Source organism: Jaculus jaculus, chromosome 15 (assembly GCF_020740685.1).
Source record: "Jaculus jaculus isolate mJacJac1 chromosome 15, mJacJac1.mat.Y.cur, whole genome shotgun sequence".
NCBI classification, from domain to species: Eukaryota; Metazoa; Chordata; class Mammalia; order Rodentia; family Dipodidae; genus Jaculus; species Jaculus jaculus.
Genome location: NC_059116.1, coordinates 57,182,325 through 57,208,602, shown reverse-complemented (window position 1 = coordinate 57,208,602; position 26,278 = coordinate 57,182,325). Strand labels below are relative to the sequence as shown.

Here is a 26,278-nt window from a genome sequence, read left to right as displayed (position 1 = left end):
TGTTAAAATTCAAGGCATTATTATAAAAGTAAAAAATGAACCCAGGCATGGTCGTGCATGCCTGTAATCCCAGCACTCAGGAGGCAGAGGCAGAGGCAGGAGGATCTCTGTGAGTTCGAGGCCACCCTGAGACTCCATAGTGAGTTCCAGGTCAGCCTGGGCTAAAGTGAGACCCTACCTTGAAAAGCAAACAAAAAAAGGGGCTGGAGGGATGGCTTAGCGGTTAAGGCACTTGCCAGCAAAGCCTAAGGATGTGCGTTCCGTCTCTCCAGATCCCATGTGATCCAGATCCACAAGGTGAAGCAAGCACAACGTCGCACATGCCCACTAGGTGCTACAAGCATGTGGAGTTTGATTGCAGTAGCTGAGCCCCCAGTGCACCAATTCTCGCTCTCTCAAAATGCGGAAAATTAAAAGTAGCATGCATAGTTGGTAAAGACTAAATTCTCCTGTTTATGTAGTCTAAATTACGTCATTACCTGGAAAAGAATCTACTTATTTAGTGGCCCCTAGGTTATGGATGCATTAGGCTTTCCTGGGGTACTTTTTTTTTAAGGTTGGGTCTCATTTTAGCCCAGACTGACCTGTTGCAGTCCAGTTCACATTGCTGGTAGAAATCACCCAACCAAGAGCAGCTTCAGGGAAAAAGAGATTTATTTTGGCTTACAGGCTCGAGGGGAAGCTCCACGATGGCAGGGGAAAACGATGGCATGAGCAGAGGGTGGACATCACCCCTTGGCCAACATAAGGTGGACCACAGCAACAGGAGGGCGTGCCAAACACTGGCATGGGGAAACTGGCTATAAAGCCCTTAAGCCTGCCCCCAACAATACACTCCCTCCAGGAGGCATTAATTCCCAAATATCCATCAGCTGGGAACCTAGCATTCACAACACCTAAGTTTATGGGGGACACCTGAATCAAACCACCACAGACCTGAAATTCACTCTGTAGTCTCAAGGTGGCCCCAAACTCACAGCAACCCTACCTCTGCCTCCTGAGTGCTGGGATTAAAGGCGTGCACCACCACATCCGGCTTTTATTTATTTATTTTTAAAGAAAGCACCTGGCCCAGGTACTTTTCTTAACATAAAAATATTCAGATGTGTTGGGTGCGGTGGTGCACTTCTTTAATCCCAGAGGAACACTGAGAGTTCAAGGCCACCCTGAGACTACATAGTGAATTCCAGGTCAGCCTGAGCTAGACGAGTGAGACCCTACCTCGAAAAACCAATCAAACAACAACAAACAAATTAGACATAATTGAGTCAGAATATATTATTTCGTATCATTTGTTCCTGGAACACTTGGAGTTGCCTTGAGTTCAAGGCCATAGTGAATTCTACGTTAGCTTGGAGTAGACTGAGAGCCTACCAAAAAAACATTTTTTTTAAAGGTAAATGAAGTTGGGCATGGTGGCACACGCCTTTATGGGGAGGCATAGGTAGGAGGATCTCCATGAGTCACCCTGAGACTACATAGTGAATTTCAAGTCAGCCTGGGCTAGAGTGAGACCCTACCTCAAAAATAAATAAATAAATAAATAAACCCCAAAACAAAAAAAGCCCAAAACAAAAATAAAACAAACAAAAAGGCAAATGAACCAGAAAAATAGGGCTTTAAAAGAAAATCAGGAACCTACAACCAAACAGCCATGTAAATATACCAGTGTGCACATGTTGCCTTGGTTTTGCGGTTCATTGAGTGTATAGCTGGGTAAGACTGTTGACTGTTCTCCACCAGGAGGCTGTATAGCAGCTTCTAGCACTTTGGCAGTTAGCCAGCAGAGGGGTAAACTTCCAGCTCACTTCCAGCTAGTTTCTTTGTCAGTTTCCTGTAAGGGAACAGTGGTATCTTAAGCCATATGATCATTCCATGTATTCTGGTGGCTGAGGTTTTATGACAATAGCCGGTATTGTTTTGATAGCCTCATGGGCAACTACTTATTTGGAGGTCTCCCACTTCCTGCACTGGGACTTTGCTATGACTTCTGGAAGCAGCATTGTCTAACTCATATAGGGTACTATATAATTTTTTTTAAAATTTATTTGCAATGGGGGGGATTTGTAGTCTCAGGTTGCCCTGGAACTCAAGGCAGTCTTCCTACTTCTGCCTCCCAAGTGCTGGGATTAAAGGTATGTGCCACCACAGCCAGCTCAGCAATTTTATTTTTTCATTAGCTAACAAGTAGGCTTTCATAAGGCTTTTTCATTCATCTCAAGTTCAGGTTAAACTTAAAATTGCTGAGACAAATACACTCATCCCAGGTTTAAAGAAAATTATACATTGACACTACTGTCTATCTAAAAACCAGACCTTTGAAAATGAAATAGCTCTGAATATTTATAAACATTTGGAAATGAGGAATTTTGTTTTGCTTTTATGTTGTTGGAAATAGAACTCTCAGAATTGCAATGTTAGACAAGCACTGTACTACCGAGCTCATCCCCGGCCCAGCCCAGGAACCCCTGCACATGTTCTTAGTGTGCAGATGCATGTACCCTGTGTTAAAGAGAGGCTTGGCCAAGAGCTGAGTGCCCTCTTATGGCTCATCTGCACATCTCCTTGAAACAGAGTATCTGAACCCAGAGCTGCTGCTGCTGCTTTCACAAATCCCAGAGGGTTTCCAGTCTGCCTTCCACAGGACTGGGATCAAATGTGTGGCCATGCTTAGATGTTTACATGGGTGCAGAGGGGAAGAGGGGGGATAAAGCTCAGGGCAAAACAAGCCCTCATGCTTCCACCATTAATTTTCAAGTTAAAAGCTCACGCTGAGCCAGTAAAAATGCTTGCCTTCTAATCAGTAAGGTCTGAGTTTGATCCTCAGTATCTGCGTAAAAATGCTGGGTGTGGTGGCACTCACCTCTAGTTCCAGCACTGGGGAGGTCGAGCCAGGATCCCTGGGGCTCAGTGGACAGCCAGTCTAGTCTAGCTGTTGGACTCCAGGCCATGAGAGACCCTGCCTCACAGGAGGTGACAGAGCTTCTGAGGATGACACTCCTCTGGTCTCCATGCATACAGAAAATGACCATTTAGGCCAAGTTACTCCTTTTCTCACCCTTTGCAACAAAGGAGGTGCTGTTTTTTTTTTTTAATTTTTTAATATTTGTTTATTCATGAGGGAGGAAAGAGAGAAAGTGAGAGAGAGCGAGAATGGGTACAAGAGGGCCTCCAGCCACTGCAAAGAAATTCCCGATACATGGGCCACTATGGGAATCTGGCTTACATGGGCTCTGGGGATCAACCCTGGGACCTTAGGCTTTGCAGGCAAGCACCTTAACTTCCCAGCTATGTCTTCAGGCCAAATTGTACTAATTTTTAAAATTCCATAGAACTTAGAAAACCACACTTCATGGTCCCCAAGGTAGAGCTACAAGCAGTCCATGACTGAACCCCACAGTTCTCACTCACTGTCTCCGCAGTCAGCTCTTCAACAGCATCTGTTTGGGATGTTCCCAGTGAGTTACATGTGACATTTTTCTTTCATGACACAGTGATGTCTCCACTCACTGGGGACACTGGCAAGGTCAAGGGAAATGGCTGGAGCTGCCTGACATTGAGCAGAATCACATGCTGTCTTTCAGGACCACCAACACAAGGTCAAGGCTGACTTCCACCAGGATGGTTGCTTCTGTCACAGTCCACACAAAGGAGCAAGGCTGCCTGGGTCTCCTCCTTGATCCCTCTTCCTTCCTGCTCTTTTCTTTTTTTTTTTAAATATATTTTTTTAATTATTTATTTATTTGAGAGCGACAGACACAGAGAGAAAGACAGATAGAGGGAGAGAGAAAGAGAATGGGCGCGCCAGGGCTTCCAGCCTCTGCAAACGAACTCCAGACGCGTGCGCCCCCTTGTGCATCTGGCTAACGTGGGACCTGGGGAACCGAGCCTCGAACCGGGGTCCTTAGGCTTCACAGGCAAGTGCTTAACGGCTAAGCCATCTCTCCAGCCCTGCTGTTTTCTTTTTAAAAGTACTTTATTTGCAAGTATATGACCCAGCTATAGCACTCCTAGGCATATATCCTAAGGACTCATCTCATTTCCTTAGAAGTACATGCTCAACCATGTTTATTGCTGCTCAATTTATAATAGCTGGGAAATGGAGCCAGCCTAGATGTCCCTCAACTGATGAGTAAGGATAATGAAGATGTGGCACATTTATACAATGGAGTTCTACTCAGCGATAAAGAAAAATGAAGTTATGAAATTTGCAGAAAAATGATGTTCCTAGAAAGGATTATATAAGTGAGGTAACCCAGGCCCAGAAAGCCAAGCGCCACATGTTCTCTCTCATATGTGGATCCTAGCTACAGATGATTGGGCTTCTGTGTGAGAAGGAAAATACTTGGTAGCAGAGGCCAGTAAGTTAAAAAGGAGACATAAAGGGACAAGAAAGGAAAGGAGGAGGGTACTTAGTAGGTTGATATTGTATGTATGTAAGTACAGTGATTGAGATGGGGAGGTAATATGATTTAGAATGGAATTTCAAAGGGGAAAGTGTCAGGGGGAGGGAGGAAATTACCATGGGATATTTTTTTATAATCATGGAAAATGTTAATAAAAATTTAAAAATTAAAAAAAATAAATACAAATTTAAAAAAATTTAAAAAATACTTTATTTGCAAGTAGAAAGAGGGGGGAGAGAGAAAGAATGGGCATGCACCACTCCAGATGCATGTACCACTTTGCGCATCTGGTTTTACATGGGTACTAGAGAATTGAACCTAGGCCATTAGGCTTTGCAACTAAGTTCCCTTTAACCTCTGAGCCATCTCTCCTGCAGTTGGAAAGGTCTTTTTTCATACTAGTCACAAAATGTGTACTGTTCTGTCAGGGGATTCCTATAAAATGTGGATTTTATTTGATTTTGATCACTCACAATTCAAGTTTGGCAGGTCTTCCTGAGGACACAGATCCCCTCATGAGGGTGAAGAAAGAATCCTGTGACACTTCCCATGGTCTGTGACTTACCCTTCTCAATCTCTTGAATGTCTCTCCTGCTTTATGGTCTGAGCAAAGCCTAACTGTAGAACAGATGCACTGTCTGCTGTCCAAGCACACATACCTGTATCCACCTTCAGAGGCCCTGAATGCCAAGAGAAGGCTGCTTATGAATTACAGAAGTCATCATGACCATCAAGCCTGGTGTGGTGGTGCACACCTTTTTTAATCCCAGCACTGGAGAGGCAGAGGTAGGAGGATCACTGTGAGTTTGAGGCCATCCTGGGACTACATAGTGAATTCCAGGTCAGCCTGGACCAGAGTGGAATGCTACCTTGGAAAAAAAAAAAAAGAAAAGAAAAAATATTTTTCTTTGTTTATTTGAAAGCAGAGAAAGAGAGAGAGAGAGACAGAAAAGTGAATGGGTATGCCAGGGTCTCTAGCCACTGCAGATGAAGTCCAGACACACCACTTTGTGCATCTGAGGAAACAAACTCAGGCCTTTAGGCCTTGCAAATAAGCACCTTAAAGGTGAGACATCTCTCTACCCCCTTCCCTGCATTTCTAAAATATTTAGAAAATATTTATTAGCCAGGTGTGTTGGTACATGCCTTTGATCCCAGCACTCTGGGGGGAAAAATATTTATTTGCAATCAAAGAGAGAGAGAGAAGAGAGACAGACAGAATGGGCACACCTGGGCCTCCAGCCACTGCAAATGAACTCCAGATGCATGCACCATTTTATGCATCTGGTTTTATGTAGGTACTGGGGAACTTAACCTGGGTCATTAGGCTTTGCAGGCAAGTGTCTTAAGCACTTAGCTATCTCTCCAACACCCTTCCCTGCATTAAAAACATTTGAGAGAGGAAAGAGGCCCACAAGGAGTGAATATAGGTGCACCAGGGTTTCCTGCCACTACAAACAAATTCCAGATGCATGCACCACTGAGTACATCTTGGAAATTGAACCAGGCCTTGCAAACAAGTACCTTTAACCACTGAGCCATTTCTCCAGCTTTCCCTCCATTTCTCATGTTTCCAAAACCAGCACCAGATGTGAGGTATAGACAAATTTGTAAATCCAGGGGGTGAGTAAACCCAGACCTTGAATAGCAGGATACTCCTTCCGCAGTCTTCCTTTAAGCCACCTCCTTTCAAAAAAATTTTTACTTTTACTCATTTCAGCCTTCCACAGTTCACCTCCAGGGCCTCATTTCCATTGTTTCAATGGGAAACAGTTGGCCCACCCTTGATTGTGGTAATCTGTTTTAACAGTTGGAGCTCCAGTAATCTAAAACCAGTCTCTGTGCCAATAACTTCAAAGTTGCTTGAATTTTTCCTTTGATAAACTGTACATCTTTCAATATTGTTCTGCTATATACCTTCTGCCAACAACAGCAGTCCATTACTTTTTCTTTGTTCCCAGAGGTAGGGTCATGCTCCAGCCCAGGCTGATCTGGAATTCACTATGTAGTCTCAGGCTGACCTTGAACTCACAGAGATCCTCCTCACCTTCTCCAGTGCTGGATTAAAGGTGTGTACCACCATGCCCAGTATCCATAACTTTTAAATTTAACCATGATCATACTCTAAGTATGGGTAGAAGAACTCAGCCAATTTTTGCCAGTAGCCCAGTTCCAAAAAGTTCTCTTTTTCCCCTTTGAAAGTTTAAAAACCAAGCCTTCACAGTCCATAATTATCTCTACATTTAGCATTTTCAAACTCTTACCGGAATGGCCCATCAAGCTCTGCTTATAGCACTGCAAGGCTTCTCCAGTTCAAAGTACCAAATTCTCCCACATTTCTCCATTAAACAAGTTCCAAAAAACCAAAAGCCACATGGTTAGATTCACTGCAGCAATGACCTCACTTTCAGTTTTTCTGTTGGAATTACCTTCTTGTGAAACACTCAGATAGCTTAACCTAAGGACACCCTGCCATTTCATAATAATAAAAGGTGGCCTCACCTAGGTTACACAGAACAATCTAAACAAGAATGAGGATGTGGGGCTGGAGAGGGTGGCTTAGCGGTTAAGGCATTTGCCTGCGAAGCCAAAGGACCCCGGTTCGATTCCCCAGGACCCACGTACGCCAGATGCACAAGGAGGCACATGTATCTGGAGTTCGTTTGCAGTGACTAGAAGCCCCGAAATGCCCATTCTCTCTCTCTGTCTCTCTTTTGCTCTGTCTCAAATTAATAATATATATATTAAAAAAAAAAAAAGAATGCGGATGTAGTCTCAGTTAAGCTATCTGGTATTTGTTCCACACCTTGTGCTAAGTGAACAATCTGCTTTTATAATCATGCTTGTTTGAGTTGCAAAATAGGATTATGGGGGGGGGGTGTTCGGGACTGTTGCAGTCTGGTTCACATTGCTGGTGGAAATCACCCAACCAAGAGCAGTTTGTGGGAAAAGAGATTTATCTTGACTTAGAGGCTCAAGGGGGAAACGATGGCATGAGCAGAGGGTGGACATCACCCCGTGGCCAACATAAGGGTGACGATAGCAACAGGAAACTGTGCCAAACACTGGCATGGGGAAACTGGCTATAACACCATAAGTCCACCCCCAACAATACACTCCTTCCGGGAGGCATTAGTTCCCAAATCTCCATCAGCTGGGAACCTAGCATTCAGAACACCCAAGTTTATGGGGACACCTGAATCAAACAACCACATTCTGCCCCTGGCCCCCATAAATTGATAACCATACATGATGTAAAATGCAATGCATTCAACTAACTTTAAAAGTCCCATAGTTTTTATCAATTCCAATGATGTTCATGCATCCTCATAGTCCAAGATCTTTTGAGTCATAATACCAAAAAATAACCTCAAAAAACCCATAGTGGCACAGAATATTCACTCTGCAAAAGACGGCATTGGGCATAGCAAAGAAACATTCAACCAATACAAGATTTAAAACAACCAGGACAAACATCAAACTCTTAGCGTCAAGTCCAACAACTCTAGCCAGTGACAAATCTCCAAGTCCAATAATCCTGACCAGCAACAAGTCCCTCAAACTCCAATTCCACCCCTCCAGCTAGGCTGCTCACAGTCCTAGAAAACTTCATCAGGGCCAGCCGCCCCTTGGCAGCCATCTCGTGGTCCTGACATCTCCACTGGGTCTCCACTACAATCCATGGTTCAACCTCATGGCCCCATGGGGTCTCCATGCAGGCATCCAGCAAACCTGCTTCACACTGCCCATGGCCTTTTCCAAAACACAAGACTGTGTTGCAAACTCAATAACCATCTCTTTCCTGCATTTCTTATACTCCACAATACCAGGTAGGGTGCCAATTTGTTAATCCAGGGGGGTATAAAGCAGACTTTGGAGAATAGGACTCCTTGAGTATTCAGGTCCCTTCAAAGTGCCTACATTCTTCCTATTGACCCAGTGCAGATCAGCTAGCCCAATCTCTAAGGTTGTAATCTCTCAATTGCAGCTGAACAGGCAGCAGTTCACCCAAAGATTTTTCTTTCTCTGCCATATCCCTCTGCTCACAATTCATTTCTATGCAGAGCAACCCTGCACAACTTCTCAGGACATGGGCATAAGAGCAAGCTTCTCACACAAACTGCTAGCCCAGTCCAAGCAAAGCTCTTTCTCACCCTCATAAGCCAAACCTCATAGTCCATCGTTCTTACTGCATTCGGGTCTTTCAACTCAGACCAGAATAGCTCATCAAGCTGTACTTACAGCACCGCAAGGCATTTGTTAGGCCCAGGTTTCAAATCCTCCCACATTCCTCTTGAAAAGCAACTCCAAAAGGCCAAATCCACAGTCAGGTGTCTAGCAGCAAATCCCACTCCTCTACTGTTGCAGTTTGGTTCACATTGCTGGTAGAAATCACCCAACCAAAAGCAGCTTGTGGGAAGAGATTTATTTTGGCTTACAGGCTTGAGGGGAAAATGATGGCATGAGCAGAGGGTGGATATCCCCCCTGGCCAACATAAGGTGGACAGTGGCAACAGGAGAGTGTGCCAAACACTGGCATGGGGAAACTGGCTATAACACCCATAAGCCCACTCCCAACAATACACTCCCTCCAAGAGGTGTTATTTCCCAAATCTCCATCAGCTGGGAACCTAGCATTCAGAACACGTAAGTTAATGGGGGACACCTGAATCAAACCACCACAGGGACTTTCCAGACAATTACAAAATTTGCTGCTAAGCAGCCCTCCAGCCTCTCTCTCTTTCATCTGCATGTGTATATATGTGTGGTGTGTGTATGCATATGGAGACTTGATACTTTGTGCCTCTCTTAATCACTTTCCTCCTTATTTTCCTGAGGCAAGGTCTCTCATCTGAACATAGAGCTCGCTGATTCGGCTAGTCTGGCTAGCCAGGTAGCTGCCTCTCCAGCCCTGGGATTACAGGCCCAGCATTTACATGGGTACTGGGGACTGAACCCAGGCAAGCACTTTATACTGACAGCCGTCTCCCCAGCCCTGCGGGAGAACTTTCTATATAATATGGCGTTAGGATCTTCCAGGGAGTTAAAACGACACACCTAAGTTATTTCCATTACCACGACATTGCTGGTAATTGTAAAAAGCTGTTGAAATAATTTTGTTCCCTATTGACTTTATTTTTCTCTCAGTAAACATTGATTTGTTTTTCCCTCTCAAAAAAAAAAAAATGTAGTTTTGTTTCTTGACCATTGTAAAGGATTGTGGTTTTTTGCCCTATAAATGCACTGCTAAGACAAGGCTGCTCTCCTCATCAGTGGCTTGCTATGAAGGGACAATTGCTGGCTGGCTAATAAAGACTCTCCTTTTTTTTAATTAAAATTATTTATTTATTTATTTGATAGTGACAGATGGAGAAAGAGGAGGTTAGAGAGAGAGAGCGAGCGAGAGTGGGCGTGCCAGGGCCTCCAGCCACTGCAAATGAACTCCAGACGCGTGCGCCCACTTGTGCATCTGGCTAACGTGGGTCCTGGGGAATTGAGCCTTGAACCGGGGTCCTTAGGCTTCACAGGCAAGTGCTCAACCGCTAAGCCATCTCTCCAGCCCAAGACTCTCCTTTTAAAATCCTTATTCGGGTGGTCTTGAACTTGCTTTTGGTCTGGGACTCGCTATATTTTGGAGGCCTCAGTGAAACATATTTTTCTTGCTAAACTGACCCAAGTCTAATCTCACAGAGTCGTGATAGTCTTGATCTCTGACTATGGGGTAGCGGCTCTAGGAGGCGTCCACTGAGAGACATTCCTCAGCCCTAGGGACACTCTCTAGGTCCTGGCAGGTGGCACTCAGGAGATATGAACACCCTGAACAGAGACTCATCTGGTCTGAAAAGCCTCTGGAGGTAAGGGGGAATCAGTGGAAGGCTGGGTACAGCACTGTCACTATCTGCTTCAGTTTGGTGTGATCACGTGTCTTTGTCCTGTGCATCTGGTTTATGTGGGTTCTGGAGAGTCGAACCTGGGTCCTTTGGCTTTGTAGGCAAGTAGTTTAACTGATAAGCCATTTCTCCAGCAGTTTTCCTTTTGTTGTGTTTGTTTTGTCACTCTGTGTCGATTTTTTTTTAAAATTTTCCCAGGAGGCCACCTATGGAAATTGACAACTCCACCATGGGGCAAACAACTTCCACGTCTAGTCCTTTACAATTGTTTCTTCAATAACTTTTCATTTTTCCAACAGAGGACCTCTGACTTGGGTGTCATCTGTGATGCCTTCTCCCTCAGAGGAAGGTTCAACCTCTCACTGCATATTGAGTTGAATGAGTCGTTCTTGGGTGACCTGGACTTCCCGATCTGGTTCCTTATATTTTGACCTGGATTGAAACCATTACTGAAAAGCCCACTTGGTTTCAGAAATGTGCTAAAAAAAATGCCCTAAACCAAGCTCCAAAGGCTTGTTGTCTATCAAACCTAAAAACCAGAAATCTACACCCTCCTCACAGGAGTTCACTAAGCCAGTCCTATAGGAGGATTCCTCTGACAAAGAACACTTCTCTCCTTTCCCCTTTATCTGAGCCATTCCCCTTCTGGCTCTGATTCACTCCTAGGCCCGCTACACACCAGGAGCAGGTCCCCTCACCAACTTCCTGAGACACCCTCAGCTCCTTACCCTTGCGTCAGGCTTCTAGAGCTGGAGCCCCTTCATGGTCTATGTCCCCTTTTCCACCAGTGATCTCTATCACTGGAGACAGTGACGCACTGGGAAGTCAGGTAGCAGACCAACCAGCCAGAGAAGCCGCCCAAAAACTAGTGGGGCCCCTTGAAGTTCTAGTGGTGTCCCCTCTTCTCGAGCTGCCCAATCAACTTGACTACATAGAAGGAGACATAAAATTGGTGACACACTCCAGGTGGAGAAGGCAGCCTCAGGGTGGAAGAAGTTGCCAGATGGAAGGACTCTCCTCCCATGGCATTAGGACATACATCGCTCAAGACTCTCCATGAGGGTCCTATTTGGGCCCCATAAAATTGACAGAATTACTTAGACAATGCTTCTATATCCCTGACCTTAGCCCAATAGCCAAAGATCATAATTTCCAGATGCATCACCTGTCAATAAGTGAACCAACATGGCCCCCACTGGCTAAACCTGGAGCAAGACTCAGAGGAACCTTCCCAGATGAGCACTGTGAAATTGACTTTACAGAAGTTAAGCCTGGACTTTATGGACATAAGCATCTACTGGTAATGCTGGATACGTTCTCGGGGTGGACAGAAGCATTTCTTACGAAGACCGAGACTGCTCAGATAACTGTGAAGGAGCTGTTACAGGACATAGTCCCCAGATATGGCCTTCCCTTAGCCCTTGGCTTTCACAGCCCATGCCACTCAGTTAATAGGAAAAGTCTTTGGAATAAAATGGCACCTATAGGCCACAGAGCTCAGGGGAAGTAGGAAGGATGAACAGAACTCTTAAAGAACTATTAACCGATCTGATCGTAGAACCTGGTAGGGACTGGGTGGTCTTTTTCTTGTTGCCCTCTTAAGGTAAGATGCATTCCTTATTAGAAGGGATTTACTCCCTTTGAAATTCTCTAAGGTAAGCCTCCCCTATACTGGGGGAAAAAAATCTGTCAGAAATTACTAGTCATGACCTCCAGTCCCTTCAGGCTCTCCAGGAGGTTCATGCCCTGGTCTGGTAGGACCGTCCTGACTTGCTGCCACCTTCCTCATTTGAGCCTGAAGACCTGGTCTGGATGAAAAGGCATGGTCCTGGTAACCTTGATCCTTGTTGGCAAGGAACCTTCACTGTAGTCAGGGACTCAGATGATCCCTGGCTCATCTATAAACCCTAGGCCCACCAAGATCCTCTTAACATAAGACTATTACATGTATCACATAAATGAATTGTTTTTTTTCTGCTTGTACCATGCTTGTTAATGTTCTTGTGCTTAGCTTTCTTGCTTTTAGCTGATAACTCTTAACATAAGTGCCCCTATTAGAAGCAATGCTATTTTACTCAAGGCGGATGTGAAAGATCACTAAGGCTATTTCCTGGTACCTCCTGCCTCTTGGTTTGCATGTTTCTGGAATTACCCCTGCCTCAACACTCTCCTCCTCACTGATGAGGAATAAAAAAAAAAAAAAAAACAAAAAAAAAAACTTTGTGTATTTGTCCATACAGTCCACCAGGTTTATTTATATGATGGAGATGTGGGCAGAGAACATCTGGGGGTTCTTCCCCTCCCTATAGTTATAGGCAGAAGAGAGAAGACCCTGTTTTGGTCCCCTTACCTAGTAGGCTTAGTAATAGCACGATCAGCAGCTATAAGGACCTCTGCTTTAGTTGTTGGGAGATAAAAAAAATTTAACCTTAAGCCAACAGGTTGATGCTGATTTGAAAGAATTAAAATCATCTGTTAGTTGCCTGGAGACCTCCCTAGGTTCTCTGGCTGAAACAGTATTACCAAATAGGTGAGGGTTAGACTTACTGTTCCTAAAACAAGGAGGACTTTGTATGGCCTGAGGGGAGACTTGCTCTTTTTATACAAACTACTTGGAGTGATCTCAGAGAGCATTTCCATAGTTAGAAAACATTTGAAAGACAGGAGTTCTGTAAAAACTCAGGTAATTGGTACGAGAATTTGTTTTCTTGGTCACCCTGGCTTACCACTTTCACTACTGCCATCTCAGGGCCCTTAATTTTATTGCTCTTGGGATTAATCATAGGTCCCTGTATCAAGTTTGCTCAACAGAGAATTTCCTTAAATGGTGCCTGATGAGTCTAAGGCTTGACTTAAGTTATTAAAAACAGTGGGGAATGAAATACCCAGATAGCTTAACCTAAGGACACCCAGCCATTTTCATAATAATAAAAGAAGGCCTCAAAGCTGCGTGTGGTGGTGCACGCCTTTAATCCTAGCACTTGGGAGGCAGATGTAGGAGGATAGTGATGAGTTCGAGGCCAGCCTGAGACTACATAGTGAATTTTAGGTGAGCCTGAGCTAGTGATACCCTACCTCAGAAAAAAAAAAGGCCTCAAAAGGGGAGGAGGCTAAAGAGATGGCTAGATTGCTTAGTGGTTAAGGCACCTACCTGCAAAGCCTAAGGACCCATGTTGGATCTCTCTCCAGATCCCACGTAATCCAGATGCCCAAAGACAAGGCAAGGGCAAGGTTGCACATGCCCACTAGGTGGCACAAGCATCTGGAGTTTGATTTTGGTGGCCAACGCCCTGGTGTGCCACTTCTCTTTCTAAAAAAAATAAATAAATAAATAAATAACCAGGAGCCTCTTAAGCCCCTCTGGTCTTCTCATGGGCAAGAATTCTCTATACTTTCTCCTCTTTCCTTCTCTTAATCTAATAAGGTCTCTAAACCCTTAAAAAAAAATGAAGGCCTCACCTATGTTACACAGAGCATCTAAACAAGAATGAGGATGTAGTCTCAGTTAAGATATCTGGTATTTGTTCCACACCCTGTGCTAAGTGAAAAATTCTGCTTTGTAATCATACTTGCTTGCATTTCAAAATAGGACCAGAGAGGGCTGGGTGTGGTGGCACACACCTTTAATCCTAGCACTTACAAGGCAGAGGTAGGAGGATTGCTGTGAGTTCGAGGCCACCCTGAGACTGCATGGTGAATTCCAGGTCAGCCTGGACTAGAGTGAGACCCCACCTCAAAAACAAAACAACAACAAAAACAAAATCCAGTTTTGCCAGGATGGGCAGAATAGCATATCCTGGTTTCCTCTTTGGGCTCTGTTCCCAGCTAACTACCTCTAAAAAGCTACCTTACTCCTGTTTCTCCTTCAGTACTGCCACAGAAACAGACATGCAGATCAGTGGAACATAATAGAGGACATTAGATGTAAACCCAGGCAGCTATAGCCATCTAATTTTTGATTAAAAAAAAAAAAAAAACAGCCTCTTTAACAAAGAGAGGGTGTTGGGAAAACTGGCTGTGTACAAAGAAGATAGGAAATAGATCCTTAACTCTCACCATACAGAAGAATCAACTCCAAATGGATCAAAGATCTTAATATTATACCTGAAACTCTGAAACTGCTAGAGGAAAAAGTAGGGGAAATAGTTCAACCTATAAGCATAGGGACTTTCTGAGTAGAACCCTAATTGTTCAGGAAGTAAGACAAATGTAACCTGATAAAATTAAAAAGCTTGTATAACAATGGACATGGCGAATTGAGGTAGCCTACTGAATAGGAGAAAATCTTTGCCAGCTATATACAGAGGATAAATAACTAAGATATATAAAGAACTCAATACTCTGATCACTTGGGAACTTCCAGCTGTGGGTGAGTTTTCCCCTTGGCCAGGTTGGAGCTGGCTTGGCCCAGCCTGATGGGCCCCCTAGCCCTTACTCTCCATGTGGGCTCCTTATCCCCTCCTTGAAGTTTTTATCTTTTATTTCTACACTTTTGTTTTTCCCCAGGCCCTCCACGTGGTATCTCTAGCCACATGGGTGCCTTTCTGTGGCTCTGTACATCCCTCAATAAATATTATAATAATAATTTAATAATCAAAAAAAAAACTCAAAAATTCAAACAATCCAATAAAAAATAAGCTATGGAACTGAACAGAGAAATCTCAAAAGGAGAAATACAAATGACCAACATCTTAAAATATTTTCTAGGGCTAGAAAGATGGTTTAGTGGTTAAAGTGCTTGCCTGAAAAGCCTAATGAGCAGCATTCGAGTCCCCAGGTCCCACATAAAGCCAGATGCATCTGGAGCTTGTTTGCAGTGGCTAGAGGCCCTGGTGTACCCCATTCTCCCTCTATTTTCTCTTTGCTTGGAAATAAATACAAAAAGACAAAATTTTCTACATCTTTAGCCATCAGGGAAATGCGAATTAAAGCTACTTTGAGATTCCATTTCACCCCTGTCAGAATGGTTACCAATAAGAAATCAAATGAAAATACTGGCAAGGGTGTGGGGGAAAAAGAACCCTTTTCTAATATTGGTGGGAATGTAAACTGGTACAGCCATTGTGCTGCTAATCATTGTGGAGGTTCCTGAGAGCTAAAATTAGGTTCACCATATGACCCAGCTATACCACTCCTTGGCCTATACCCTGAGGATTCTGCATATTATATATACTTGCTCATCCATGTTTATTGCTGCTCTCATCACAATAGCTAGGTAATGGATATAGTGTAGATGCCCCTCAACTGATGAACAGTTAATGACGATGTGGTACATTTACACAATGGAGTGTTATTCAGCTGTAAACAAAAATAAAATTATGTAATTTGCAGAGAAATGGATGGATCTGGAAAAGATTATACTACGTGAGGTAACCCAGGCCCAGAAAGTCAAATGCTGCATGTTGTCTCTCATTTGTGGAACCTACCTTCAAATGTTTAGAATTGCATGTGAGTTAAATAAGTGTTAGTAGTACAGTTCAAGAAGCCAGAAGTGGCACATGAGGAAGGAAGAACAGGGGAGGCTTACAGAGAAGGTACTGTAGCTATGTAAGTAGAGGAGCAGACTACTGGGGTGAAATGGTCCACGTGGGGTCAGGGGAAAGAATGGAAGAAGAGGGAGTGAAGGAGAGTTAATAAAATTAAACAGTGTTGTGGAAACCTACATCATTGCTAGCTAAAGAATTTATGTGTAAAAAAAAGGGAATTTGGGCAGGAAGTACCTTGTGGGGGTGGATAATGCTATACCCCCAAACCATAGATTGTTATAAAAAATTTTAAATTTCAGTGTTGAGGTGGGATACTTTCCAAGTTGTTAGTCAGGAAGACCCTTGATGTTCCCCAAATACTACAGGTTATTGACAAGTCCCTTGGTTGCTCACTAGAACTAGATGGCAAAACCCTATTGCTGGAGACTCCATATGCTCGGGCTACAGCTCACTGAGAACTCAAGGTGGAGCTGAGCCAGAAACCTCCTTCCGATTGACTGTCGTCAGGATGCTGGAAAGAGCTATGCAGCCTGTTGGAAGAGAAAAATTCATCAGTGCCCTTAACCATCAGGCTAAATATATCAACTGGTACAATGATGGCATGTCTATTATGGGGGAAACCAATTGCTCTCTTTATTGGACTTGAGGCCTGTTTCACAGGAGGGAGTCTACGCATGGAACTTTTTTTTTTTTTTTTTTTTCTTTTTGAGGCAAACCCAATAGATTGGCCTTTCTTTCTTTTTTTTTTTTTTTTAATGAAAGAGTGAGAGGGAGAATTGGCACACTAGGTCCTCTAGCCACTGCAAATGAACTCCAAATACATGCCCCTGCCTCTGTGTGTGTGTGTGTGTGTGACATTGTGTGATTGTGTCACTGTGTATCTGGCTTATGTGTGACCTGGAGAGTTGAACATGCGTCCTTAGGCCTTGCAGGCAAGTGCCTTAACCCCTAAGCAGTCTCTTCAGCCCAGTAGCGATTTTTTAAAATTTTTATTTATTTGAAAGTGAGAGAGAAAATGGCAGATAGAGAATGAGTGCACCAGTGGCCTATGGCCACTGCAAATGAATTCCAGATACATGTGCTGCCTTGGATACTCTGAATTATGTCGGTCCTGGGGAACTGAACTTGGTAGAACCTGGGTAGAAGTGAGCCTCATGTTCTCAAGGAGTCTAGAAAAGATGAGGGAGTTAGGTAAGTTTAAGCATTTCAACATTGCTGGGCATGGTGGCACACACCTTTAATTCCAGCACTCAGGAGGTAAGTAAGAGGATTACTGTGAGTTTGAGGCCACCCCAAGACTACATAGTGAATTCCATGTCAGGCTCCCCCTCTGAAAAAAAAATTCAATACCAACCAGTTTCCCAAAAGAATGTGTTATTCTTCTTTTCTTTTTTTCTGAGAGTCTTCTAGCTGGCCTCGAGCTTACTATGCACACTAGGCTGGCCTCAAATCTGCAGTGAACAGCCTCCCTTTGTCTCCCAAGTGCTTGTGCCACCACCTCCTTCTACAGAGCACGCTTGGTCTTCAGTGCTCAGAAAAGCTGTGCTGGGATTTTGGGGCAGGGTATGTGTAAGTGACAGAAACCTATTTCAAAGAAGCCAAAAGGGTAATCTTGTGGGAAGATGCTCGCAGATGGCACACGCTGCCAAGGACAGGCCTGAGGTTGGACAAAGGACCCAGGTCAATCTCCTTTGTTCTTCCACACAGACTAGTTTTCATCTCTAAGGCTTCTCTAGATGAGTGGGTATGCAATTACCAAGCCAGCAAGAATGTGCACTGACAGAATATGAGTCAATAGCCCAAGACAGAAGCCCTGGGGAAAAGACCAGCTGTCCTGGACTCTGGCCAGGTAGAGTTGCTTCTCTTCCCAACATCTGTGACCCCTTACCTGTGGAGCTGAGGGAAGGAAGCTGCTATCCTGGACTCAGGCAGGTCAGTGAACACAAAGGCCACTGGACTGGAAATCTGCCACTCTTTTAAACTTCTGTTTTGAACTGGGGGTGGGGGGTGAGGGGTGGGGGTAGGCAGGTAAAATCTCTCTAAAGTTCCCACACCCCAGGCTTCCTTTATTGTCTGCACTCAATGAAAGGCTTGGGCTCTTCTGGCTCCATTTCTGGCAATAAATGCTCAAGTGGCTAAGGAGCAGAGGTAAACCTTCTGGCACCCACAGTTTCCTTCATGAAACTGTAACCATACTTCAATGCTTAGAAAAAAAATGACACCTTTTTGGACACCTTACCAAATTGCTTCACTTAAATGTGCTCAGGCTATCAATGCTTTTGAAGTCTTGTTCTGTTGGACCCTGATGTGTGTGTGTGGTGTGTGCACATATTTTTGCCCTTTCAGTGTCCCATGTGCATACCCACTTACCACTCTTTCGCCTGTAATCATTTTGAGCCAGTCTTACTGACACTGAAGCTTGCTGTTTTTTGGGAGCCCAGGTGGTTCCTTGGTCTCTGCTTGCCTTTGCAGAACTGGGGTTACAGGTGCAACTTGGCCATGCCCAGCTGTTCACGTGGGATCTGGAGATTTAAATTCAGGTGGTTTCAGGCCCTTGTGCTACCTAGTATGCATGGGTGACCTTGCGGTTGCCTCGCCTTTGTGTGTCTAACATGGGATCTGGAGAGTCAAACATGGGTCCTTAGGTTTCACAAGCAAGTGCCTTAACTGCCAAGCCATCTCTCCAGCCACCAAATAAGATTTTAAAAATGCTTATCAGAGTGAGAGCTCAACCACAATTCGAAAAACCTTCATTGGAGGGGTTGGAAAGATGGCTCAGTGGTCAAGATGCTTGCCTGCAAAGCTTACTGACCTAGGTTTGATTCCCTAATACCTACATAAAGCCAGATACATGGTGGTGCATGCATCTGCAGTTTGTTTGCAGTGGCCTCTAGAGGGCCCATATTCATAATCATTTCCTCGCTTTCTCTCACTCACTCACTTGCAAATAAATGGGAGGACCCAGTTCATCAGTTCCTAGAAACCTTTCTGCATGTTTTCTGGAATTCTATCAGCTGAGGATATATTTTTAACCAAGCAACCCAAACTTAGACTTTTTCACCCCATGTCCTTGTTCATTTGCCTTGAAAACAAACAAACAAAAACCCTCCAATTAAGATAACCTCCCACTGCTCTTTGTCAGCCTGCTCAAGGCCAAGAAGGTTTGTTTCTCTCTAACCAACTGGATCCCTATACTCAAACCCAATATAGGCAGTGGTGTGTTCTTTTCGATAACACGTTAAGTTTGAATGCTTAATTTCCTTCTATTTGCCTGGTCATTAGGACTATTTGAAATGTCCTCTTTCCCAAGTAACCAGTAGATAAAACTAAAATAATGAGAAAATCCTTAAATCCCTTCCCCCAGTAACACAGGATCTGTTTACACAATATAGTACAATATTATTTATTTTTTTTTGCTAAGGCACATGATGTATAGAAATACTGAGGTACAAATGCATATTTCTGCATAAGATTTTTGAAATACTCATTTGGAAAATGAAGGTGAACATTATCTTCCAGAACACTCAGCTTTTAGCTTGTTTTTTCTTTTGGACCAGTTCAACCAGCAACTTGTACCTAGCAATACAGTCTTCCTGTAAGAAGAAAAAGAGAGAGGTGGTAATAGTTTTTTCCATAAGCCAGTGCTCCCTGTATGAGCAGACTCCTGTGGCCTGTTTGCTGACTTACTCTCAGTGCTAGGGAAGAGGCTTTGTGTCCATTCCCTGTGCCTAGATGCTTCTGGGACTTCCTGGAAAAATTCAGCTGGTCCCAGGCAGACTCAGTTCCATCCAGGAAGGTCTGATGAAGCATGGTAAATGTGGGTATGAAGGGAAGCTGAGCGTGTGAAGGCTAACACAAGCTGGGGATGGGAAGTGTGGGTGTGAAGGGTATCCCCAAGCTGAGGGATACCCAGGTGTGAAGGGCCAAGGCAGCTGTCCATACAGCACATCATGATGATGGTGACTTACAGCAGCAGGAATGTGGGTGTGTCTTCCTCCTGCTCTCCCCCACCTCAGTCTTACTTTGGAGTGGGACTAAGACAGGGACAGGATGAAGTGGGAAGGCCTCATTACTCTTGTTGACCACAATGTACTGTCTGTTTCTGTGTGGGCAATTTCAGTGCCATTGTACTGTTAGCCTGTGCTAACTTAGGGTCCCAACTTAGAGCAGAGAACACAGGTGTCTTGGGCAAGGAATGGGCTGATTCTCTTCCCAGGATTGTATGCCTTTTCTGCACCCAAGGATCAGTTACCCATGGTCTTAAGAGTATCAGCCTGGCTCATGGAGCATGCCAGACCCAGAACTCAACCTGGGTCATGAGTTTTGAGCAAGTTAGGTGGCAGAGGTTCTCCTGACAGACCCTGAGTTTCCACCAAGGCAGCATAGAGGACAAACTGCCTTAGCCAGTCTCTGGGAGCAAGAGGGAAGCAAACAGTCCTTCTAGACAGTTTACACAGTTGAGGCCTAAAGTGGATATCTGCAGGGCCTTGAAGCCCTGCTCCTTTAGGGTTAAAACAGAAAAGTTTCCAATCCCTTGGCAAGAGGTTTGTACATGTTCTATCCTTAGGAATCCATAATACAGGTGGATTTTGAGCCAAACTCAAACCATCACACATTTGCCCATGTCCTAGCAGACACTAGAGAAATTCAAAGAAAAACATAACTTCTGTCAAACCAGTTGGAGAGACTGGGAGAATCTGTGCTTCCTGAAGAAATCAACTGTTTGGCTGAGAGATCACTCAGTGGTTAAGAATCCTGACTGCAAAGTCTAACAACCCTGGTTTATTTCTCCTGTCCCCACACAAAGACAGATACACAAAGTGGCATATGCATCTGAAGCTCATATACAATTGCTGCAGGCCCTGGTGTACCCATTTTGTTTGTCTCTTCTCTCTCTCTGCTTGCAAATAAATAAAATATTTTAAAAAAGAAATTGTTAATGATTTACTTTTCTTTCCAGGAACTCTCAACTTCATTTTATGCGTTTTTTTTTTTTTTTTTTTTTTTTTTGGAGATAGGCTGGCTCTCTAGTCCTCAGCTGACTGGGAAGTCCCAGGGTGGCCTCAAACTCATAGTGATCCTCCTACCTTTGCCTTCTAGGTACTGTGATTAAAGGTATGCACCACCATGCTTGTCTTATGGAAACCTTTTTTTTTGAGATGGGGTCGCACTGTAGCCTAGACTGTCCTGGAATTCACTATGTTGTCTTAGGGTGGCCTTGACTCATGGTGATCCTACTACCTCTACCTCCAGAGTGCACCACCATGCCTGGCTGGAAACCTTTTTTTTTTTTTTAAAAAATATTTATTTATTTATTTTTACTTGAGAGAAAGAAAGAAGCAGATAGAGAGAATAGGTATGCCAGAGCCTCTGGCCACTGCCATGAACTCTGGATGGAGGCATGCACCACTGTGTGGATCCGGCTTTATGTGGGGAGTGGGGATTAAAACTTGGTCCTTAGGCTTTATAGGCCTACAAACCAACCATCTCTCCAGCCCTGGTTTTTTTTTTTCTTTTCAAGGTAGGGTTTCACTTTAGCCCAGGCTGACCTGGAACTCACAGTGATCCTCTTACCTCAGCCTACCAAGGTATGCGCCACCCTGCCTGGCTATTAACTTTATTATTTTAAAGTAGGGGACAGATAATTAGACCTTGCACTTAGGGACATGCATGACCATAAGATAGGTTTTCCAACCTAGATTTTCAAATAAAAAAATGAAAATGATGGGCTGGAGAGACTTAGCACTTAAAGCGCTTGCCTGTGAAGCCTAAAGACCCAAGTTCTATTCTCCAGTACCCATGTAAACCAGATGCACAAGGTGGAACATGTATCTGGAGTTCATGTGCAGTGGCTGGAGGCCCTGGCACACCCATTCTCTCTCTATGTAGCTGCCTTTTTCTCCCAAATAATAAATAAATAAATTTTCAAAAGAACGTAAATAAGTATCCATGTGTCCAGAGGCTACGAGTGATAAACGTTGAGGTTGCTAGAGATGGAAGTATTCTGATTTCTCTGTGTTCTTGTAGCCTCACACTCAAGAGCACAGGTTAAAGGGGAAAAGCTGTGCTGAGAGAAAGGCCAGCTTGGAGAGATCACACTCAGGAGCTGTATGGTATTCAATATTAAGGGGAGGCCAAGCCTAGGTGGGGCTGGCTCTTGGCAGGCTTCCTCTCCCCTTCTTATTACCTGTATTTGAGAATATATTGACAACTACTAAGTGATGTAATAAGGGTTAGAAATCAATTATAGTCAGCCCAGGTTTCCTAGCCCCAACAGTCATCTGTCTGCTGACCCTGCATGACATCCTGTTTCTGGGCAATGAGGTGCTATCACAGAGTAGGAGCTCTTCCACTGCAGAACTATAGGTTATCTAATACTGTGGCAAGACTCCAAATGTCCCTTCAGTTACATAGTCAGAAGGTCTAGTGAATTGATAACTCCCTCCTCCTGCCTGATGCTGCCTTTTGGGGTACTAGAAACTGTGCTTCTTTCAGACTGTTCTCCTGGAGCAGAGTGAATTCACCAGAAAAATGCAGTGGGAAGTTTCTTCTATAAATGGATTTCTCTGAGAAAAACTAGCTGGTTTGTGTAAAGACTGAAGTTTGCATGGTGACTTCATGTACACTAAATCATCTGAATGCACTGATTCACTTGCTAAGGAGAGAGACTGAAGGTAACTGTTAGATAGAAGATCATGAAGAGAGTAGAGCATAAAGCTCATGTAGGAGGTAGGCACTAGTGGCTGCAGCCACTTCAGAAGAGAGTCCACTTCTGCCGGGCGTGGTGGCACACGCCTTTAATCCCAGCACTCGGGAGGCAGAGGTAGGAAGATTGCAGTGAGTTCAAGGCCACCCTGAGACTACATAGTGAAGTCCAGGTCAGCCTGAGCTAGAGTGAGACCCTACCTTGAAAAACCAGAAAAAAAAAAAAAAAAAAAAAGAAGAGAGTCCACTCTAGTGGACAGTGTCCCTCTCCCCGTCATCACCTACCTTATTCTTAGAAGGGACACATTTGGCGATTTTGTCCCAGCGGTCAGAGGTTCCTTTTGGGTACTGCTGCAATGCCAATTCTAGAAGTTTCTGTTGGTTCTGAGTCCATGGTTCCTCTGTAGCATGGGCTCTCTCTTTCTTCAGGCTCTCCTCATCACTTGATTCATTTTGTTCTGATATATCAAAGTCTTTCTGCCTCTTTCCTCGAAACTTCTCTTCTGACTCTTTTACTGTCTCAACCAGCCTGGCTGGCTTCCTCCTCCGAGGCCAGGCTTCAGGGGCTACTACCTCCTGTTCTCCCTCACCACCCTTCTGCTCCTGATCCCCCATGACCCCTGCTGACTCTTCACTCTGGGTGACAGTGTCATCTGGCAAGGCTGCAGCCATCTTCATGGGCCTGAAAGTCTGAGCTGTTGACTGGAGTTTGGAGAGTCTTACCATTCCTAGAGAGAGAGCCACAGCACATATGGTGAACTTGGGTATCAGGACCCCAAATTTATACATGAGGAAAAGTATTCTTAGAAAGCAGCAGAGGCAGGGATTGTTCTGTGTCATTCAAGTCTTTGTCCTTTTCACTCATTGAAGAATAATGGGTATACATAGTCAGGCCATGAACACAGACTACATGGAGCTTTTGTTGGTGGAATCCTGGTACTTCCACTATTGGCAAAGATACAGAGAAACGGGAATCCATACACTGGCAAGAACAATATCTGGCTTAAAATGTTCTATGATGTTAAGACCAGTTGATATACCACTGAAGAACTGTTTTTTTTTTTTTTTCCTTCTCAAGGTAGAGTCTCATCCTAGCCCAGACTTACCTGGAACTCACTCTGTAGTCCTAGGCTGGCCTCAAACTCATAGCTAACCTCCTACCTCTGCCTCCTGAGTGCTGTGATTAAAGGTGTACATGGACTGGAGGGATGGCTTAGTGGTTAGGGTGCTTGCCTAAGGACCCAGGTTCAATTCTCCAGGTCCCATGTTAGCCAGATGCACATTGTGGCACATGCATCTGATGCATCTGGAGTTCACTTGCAGTGGCTAGAAGCCCTGGCATGGCCATTCTCTCTCTCTCTGTCCCTCTGTATCAAATAAATAAATAAATAAAGGCGTGCACAATTACACTCAGCTAGCTACTGAAGAACTGTTTTAAACTTTACTTTTTTGTTGTTGTTGAGGTAGGGTCTCACTCTAGCCCAGACTGACCTGGAATTCACTATGTAGTCTCAGGGTGGCCTCAAACTCATGGTGATCCTCCTACCTCTGCCTCCCAAGTGCTGAGATTAAAGGTGTGTGCCACTATGCCCAACTTATACTTTATATGATTCTACTAAATTTAAGTTACATATGGCTAGTGGCTACCAAATTATATAGTGAGAAAGTCTACCCTTTCTGGAGGACAATTTTTCAAATGTTAGTAAACTATAATATACATTTACTTTAATTCATGAATTATATACCAATAATGTATCACTTAATTATAAAATACAAATTCAATTTAAATATAAAGATGAAACTATTTAATGTTGATTTTTTTTTGTTTGTTTGTTTGTTTTCGAGGTAGGGTCTCACTCTAGCTCAGGCTGACCTGGAATTCACTTGAGACTACAGTCTTAGAGTAGTCTTGAACTCAGAGATCCTCCTACCTCTGCCTCCCAAGTGCTGGGATTAAAGGCGTATGCCACCACGCCCAGCAACATTTATATATATATATTTTTTTAATTTTTTATTTATTTATTTGAGAGCGACAGACACAGAGAGAAAGACAGATAGAGGGAGAGAGAGAGAATGGGCGCGCCAGGGCTTCCAGCCTCTGCAAACGAACTCCAGATGCATGCGCCCCCTTGTGCATCTGGCTAACGTGGGACCTGGGGAACCGAGCCTCGAACCGGGGTCCTTAGGCTTCACAGGCAAGTGCTTAACCGTTAAGCTGTCTCTCCAGCCCAACATTTATATTTTTAACAAATTATTTTGTTTGAAGGATTTTGAAATTAAAATTGTACTTTTGACATATTTTAATTGTAGAAATCAGACATTTTATGTCACATCACCGTGGTCACAAAATAATATACAATAATAAAGGAACTGCTTTCAGGGCTGGAGAGATGGCTTAGTGGTTAAGGCGTTTGCCTGCAAAGCCAAAGGACCCAGGTTCAATTCCCAGGACCCACGCAAGCCAGATGCACAAGGGGGCACATGCATCTGGAGTTTGTTTGCAGTGGCTGAAGGCCCTGGCATGCCCTTTCTCTCTTACTGTCTTTCTCCGTCTTCTATCTCTCTCTTAAATAAACAAAATAAAATTTAAAAAAAAAAAAAAAAAAAAAAAAAAAAAGGAACTGCTTTCACACATCTGTTTTTCTGGGCTGGGGAGATGAGTCAGTGGTTAAGGCGCTTGCCTGCAAAGCCTAACAACCTGAGTTTGATTCTGGTGGTGGTTTGACTCAGGTGTCCCCCATAAACTTATATATTCTGAGTGCTAGGTGCTCAGCTGGTGGCAATATGGGAATTGACACCTCCTGGAGGCAGTGTCTTGTTTGGGGTGGGCTTATGGGTGTTATAGCCAGTTTTGCCTTGCCAGTTTTTGGCACACTCTCCTATTGCTGTTGTACATCTGATGTTGGCCAGGAGGTGATGTCCACCCTTTGCTCATGCCATCGTTTTCCCTGCCATCATGGAGCTTCTCCTTGAGTCTATAAGCAAAAATAAACCTATTTTTTCCCCCACAAGCTGCTTGCTCTTGGTCAGGTATTTTCTACCAGCAATGCAAACCTGACTGCAACAATTCCCCAGTACCCACATAAAGCCAGATGCGCAGGGTGGCACATGCATCTGGAGTCCGTTTGCAGTGGCTGGAGGCCCTGATGTGCCCATTCTCTTTCTATGCCTCTCTTAAATCTTTTTCTGCTTGCAAATAAAAGGGGAAAAGAAAAGGTTTTCTCTGCAGTTTAAATATTTTTCAAAATAGCTACTTTCACATTCATTGTTAAAAGTCATCTTTTGGGCTGTAGGGATGTCTTAGTGGTTAAGGCATTTGCCTGCAAAGCTAAAGGAGCCAGGTTCGATTCCCCAAGTCCCATGTTAGCCAGATGCACAAGGGGGTGCATAAGTGAGGAGTTTGTTTACAGTGGCTGGAGGCCCTGGCGTGCCCTTTCATGCTCTCTTTCTCCCTCTGTCAAATAAATAAATAAATAAATAAAAATATCTAAAATAACTCATCTTTTTTCCAGGTCAGGCCTACCTCAAAAGACCAAAAAAAAAAAAAAAGGAGGGGGGGGCGTCATCTTTGCTAGGTGTGGTAGTACACACCTTTAATCTCAGCACTTGGGAGGCAGAGGTAGCAGGATTGCTGTGAGTTTGAGGCCACCCTGAGACTACATAGTGACTTTCAGTCAGTCTGGGCAGATGTAGGAGGATCGCTGTGAGTTCAAGGCCACCCTGAGACGAAATAGTGAATTTCAGGCAACCTGGACTAGGGTAAGGCCCTACCTCAAAAAGCCAAAAAACA

General features: G+C 44.0%; 1 protein-coding gene across 1 annotated transcript in view; it reads right to left on the bottom strand.

Moving 5' to 3' along the window:
* Positions 1-19,161: 19,161 nt before the first annotated feature.
* Dnajc1 (DnaJ heat shock protein family (Hsp40) member C1) overlaps positions 19,162-26,278 on the bottom strand; it is a 258,114-nt gene continuing 250,997 nt past the window's right edge. The window contains exons 14-15 of the mRNA XM_045134760.1: positions 22,774-23,216; positions 19,162-19,376 (exon numbers count right to left, since the gene is read on the bottom strand). Coding sequence (XP_044990695.1) covers positions 19,308-19,376; positions 22,774-23,216 — 512 coding nt within the window. The 3' untranslated portion in view covers positions 19,162-19,307. The remainder of the gene's footprint in view (positions 19,377-22,773; positions 23,217-26,278) is intronic.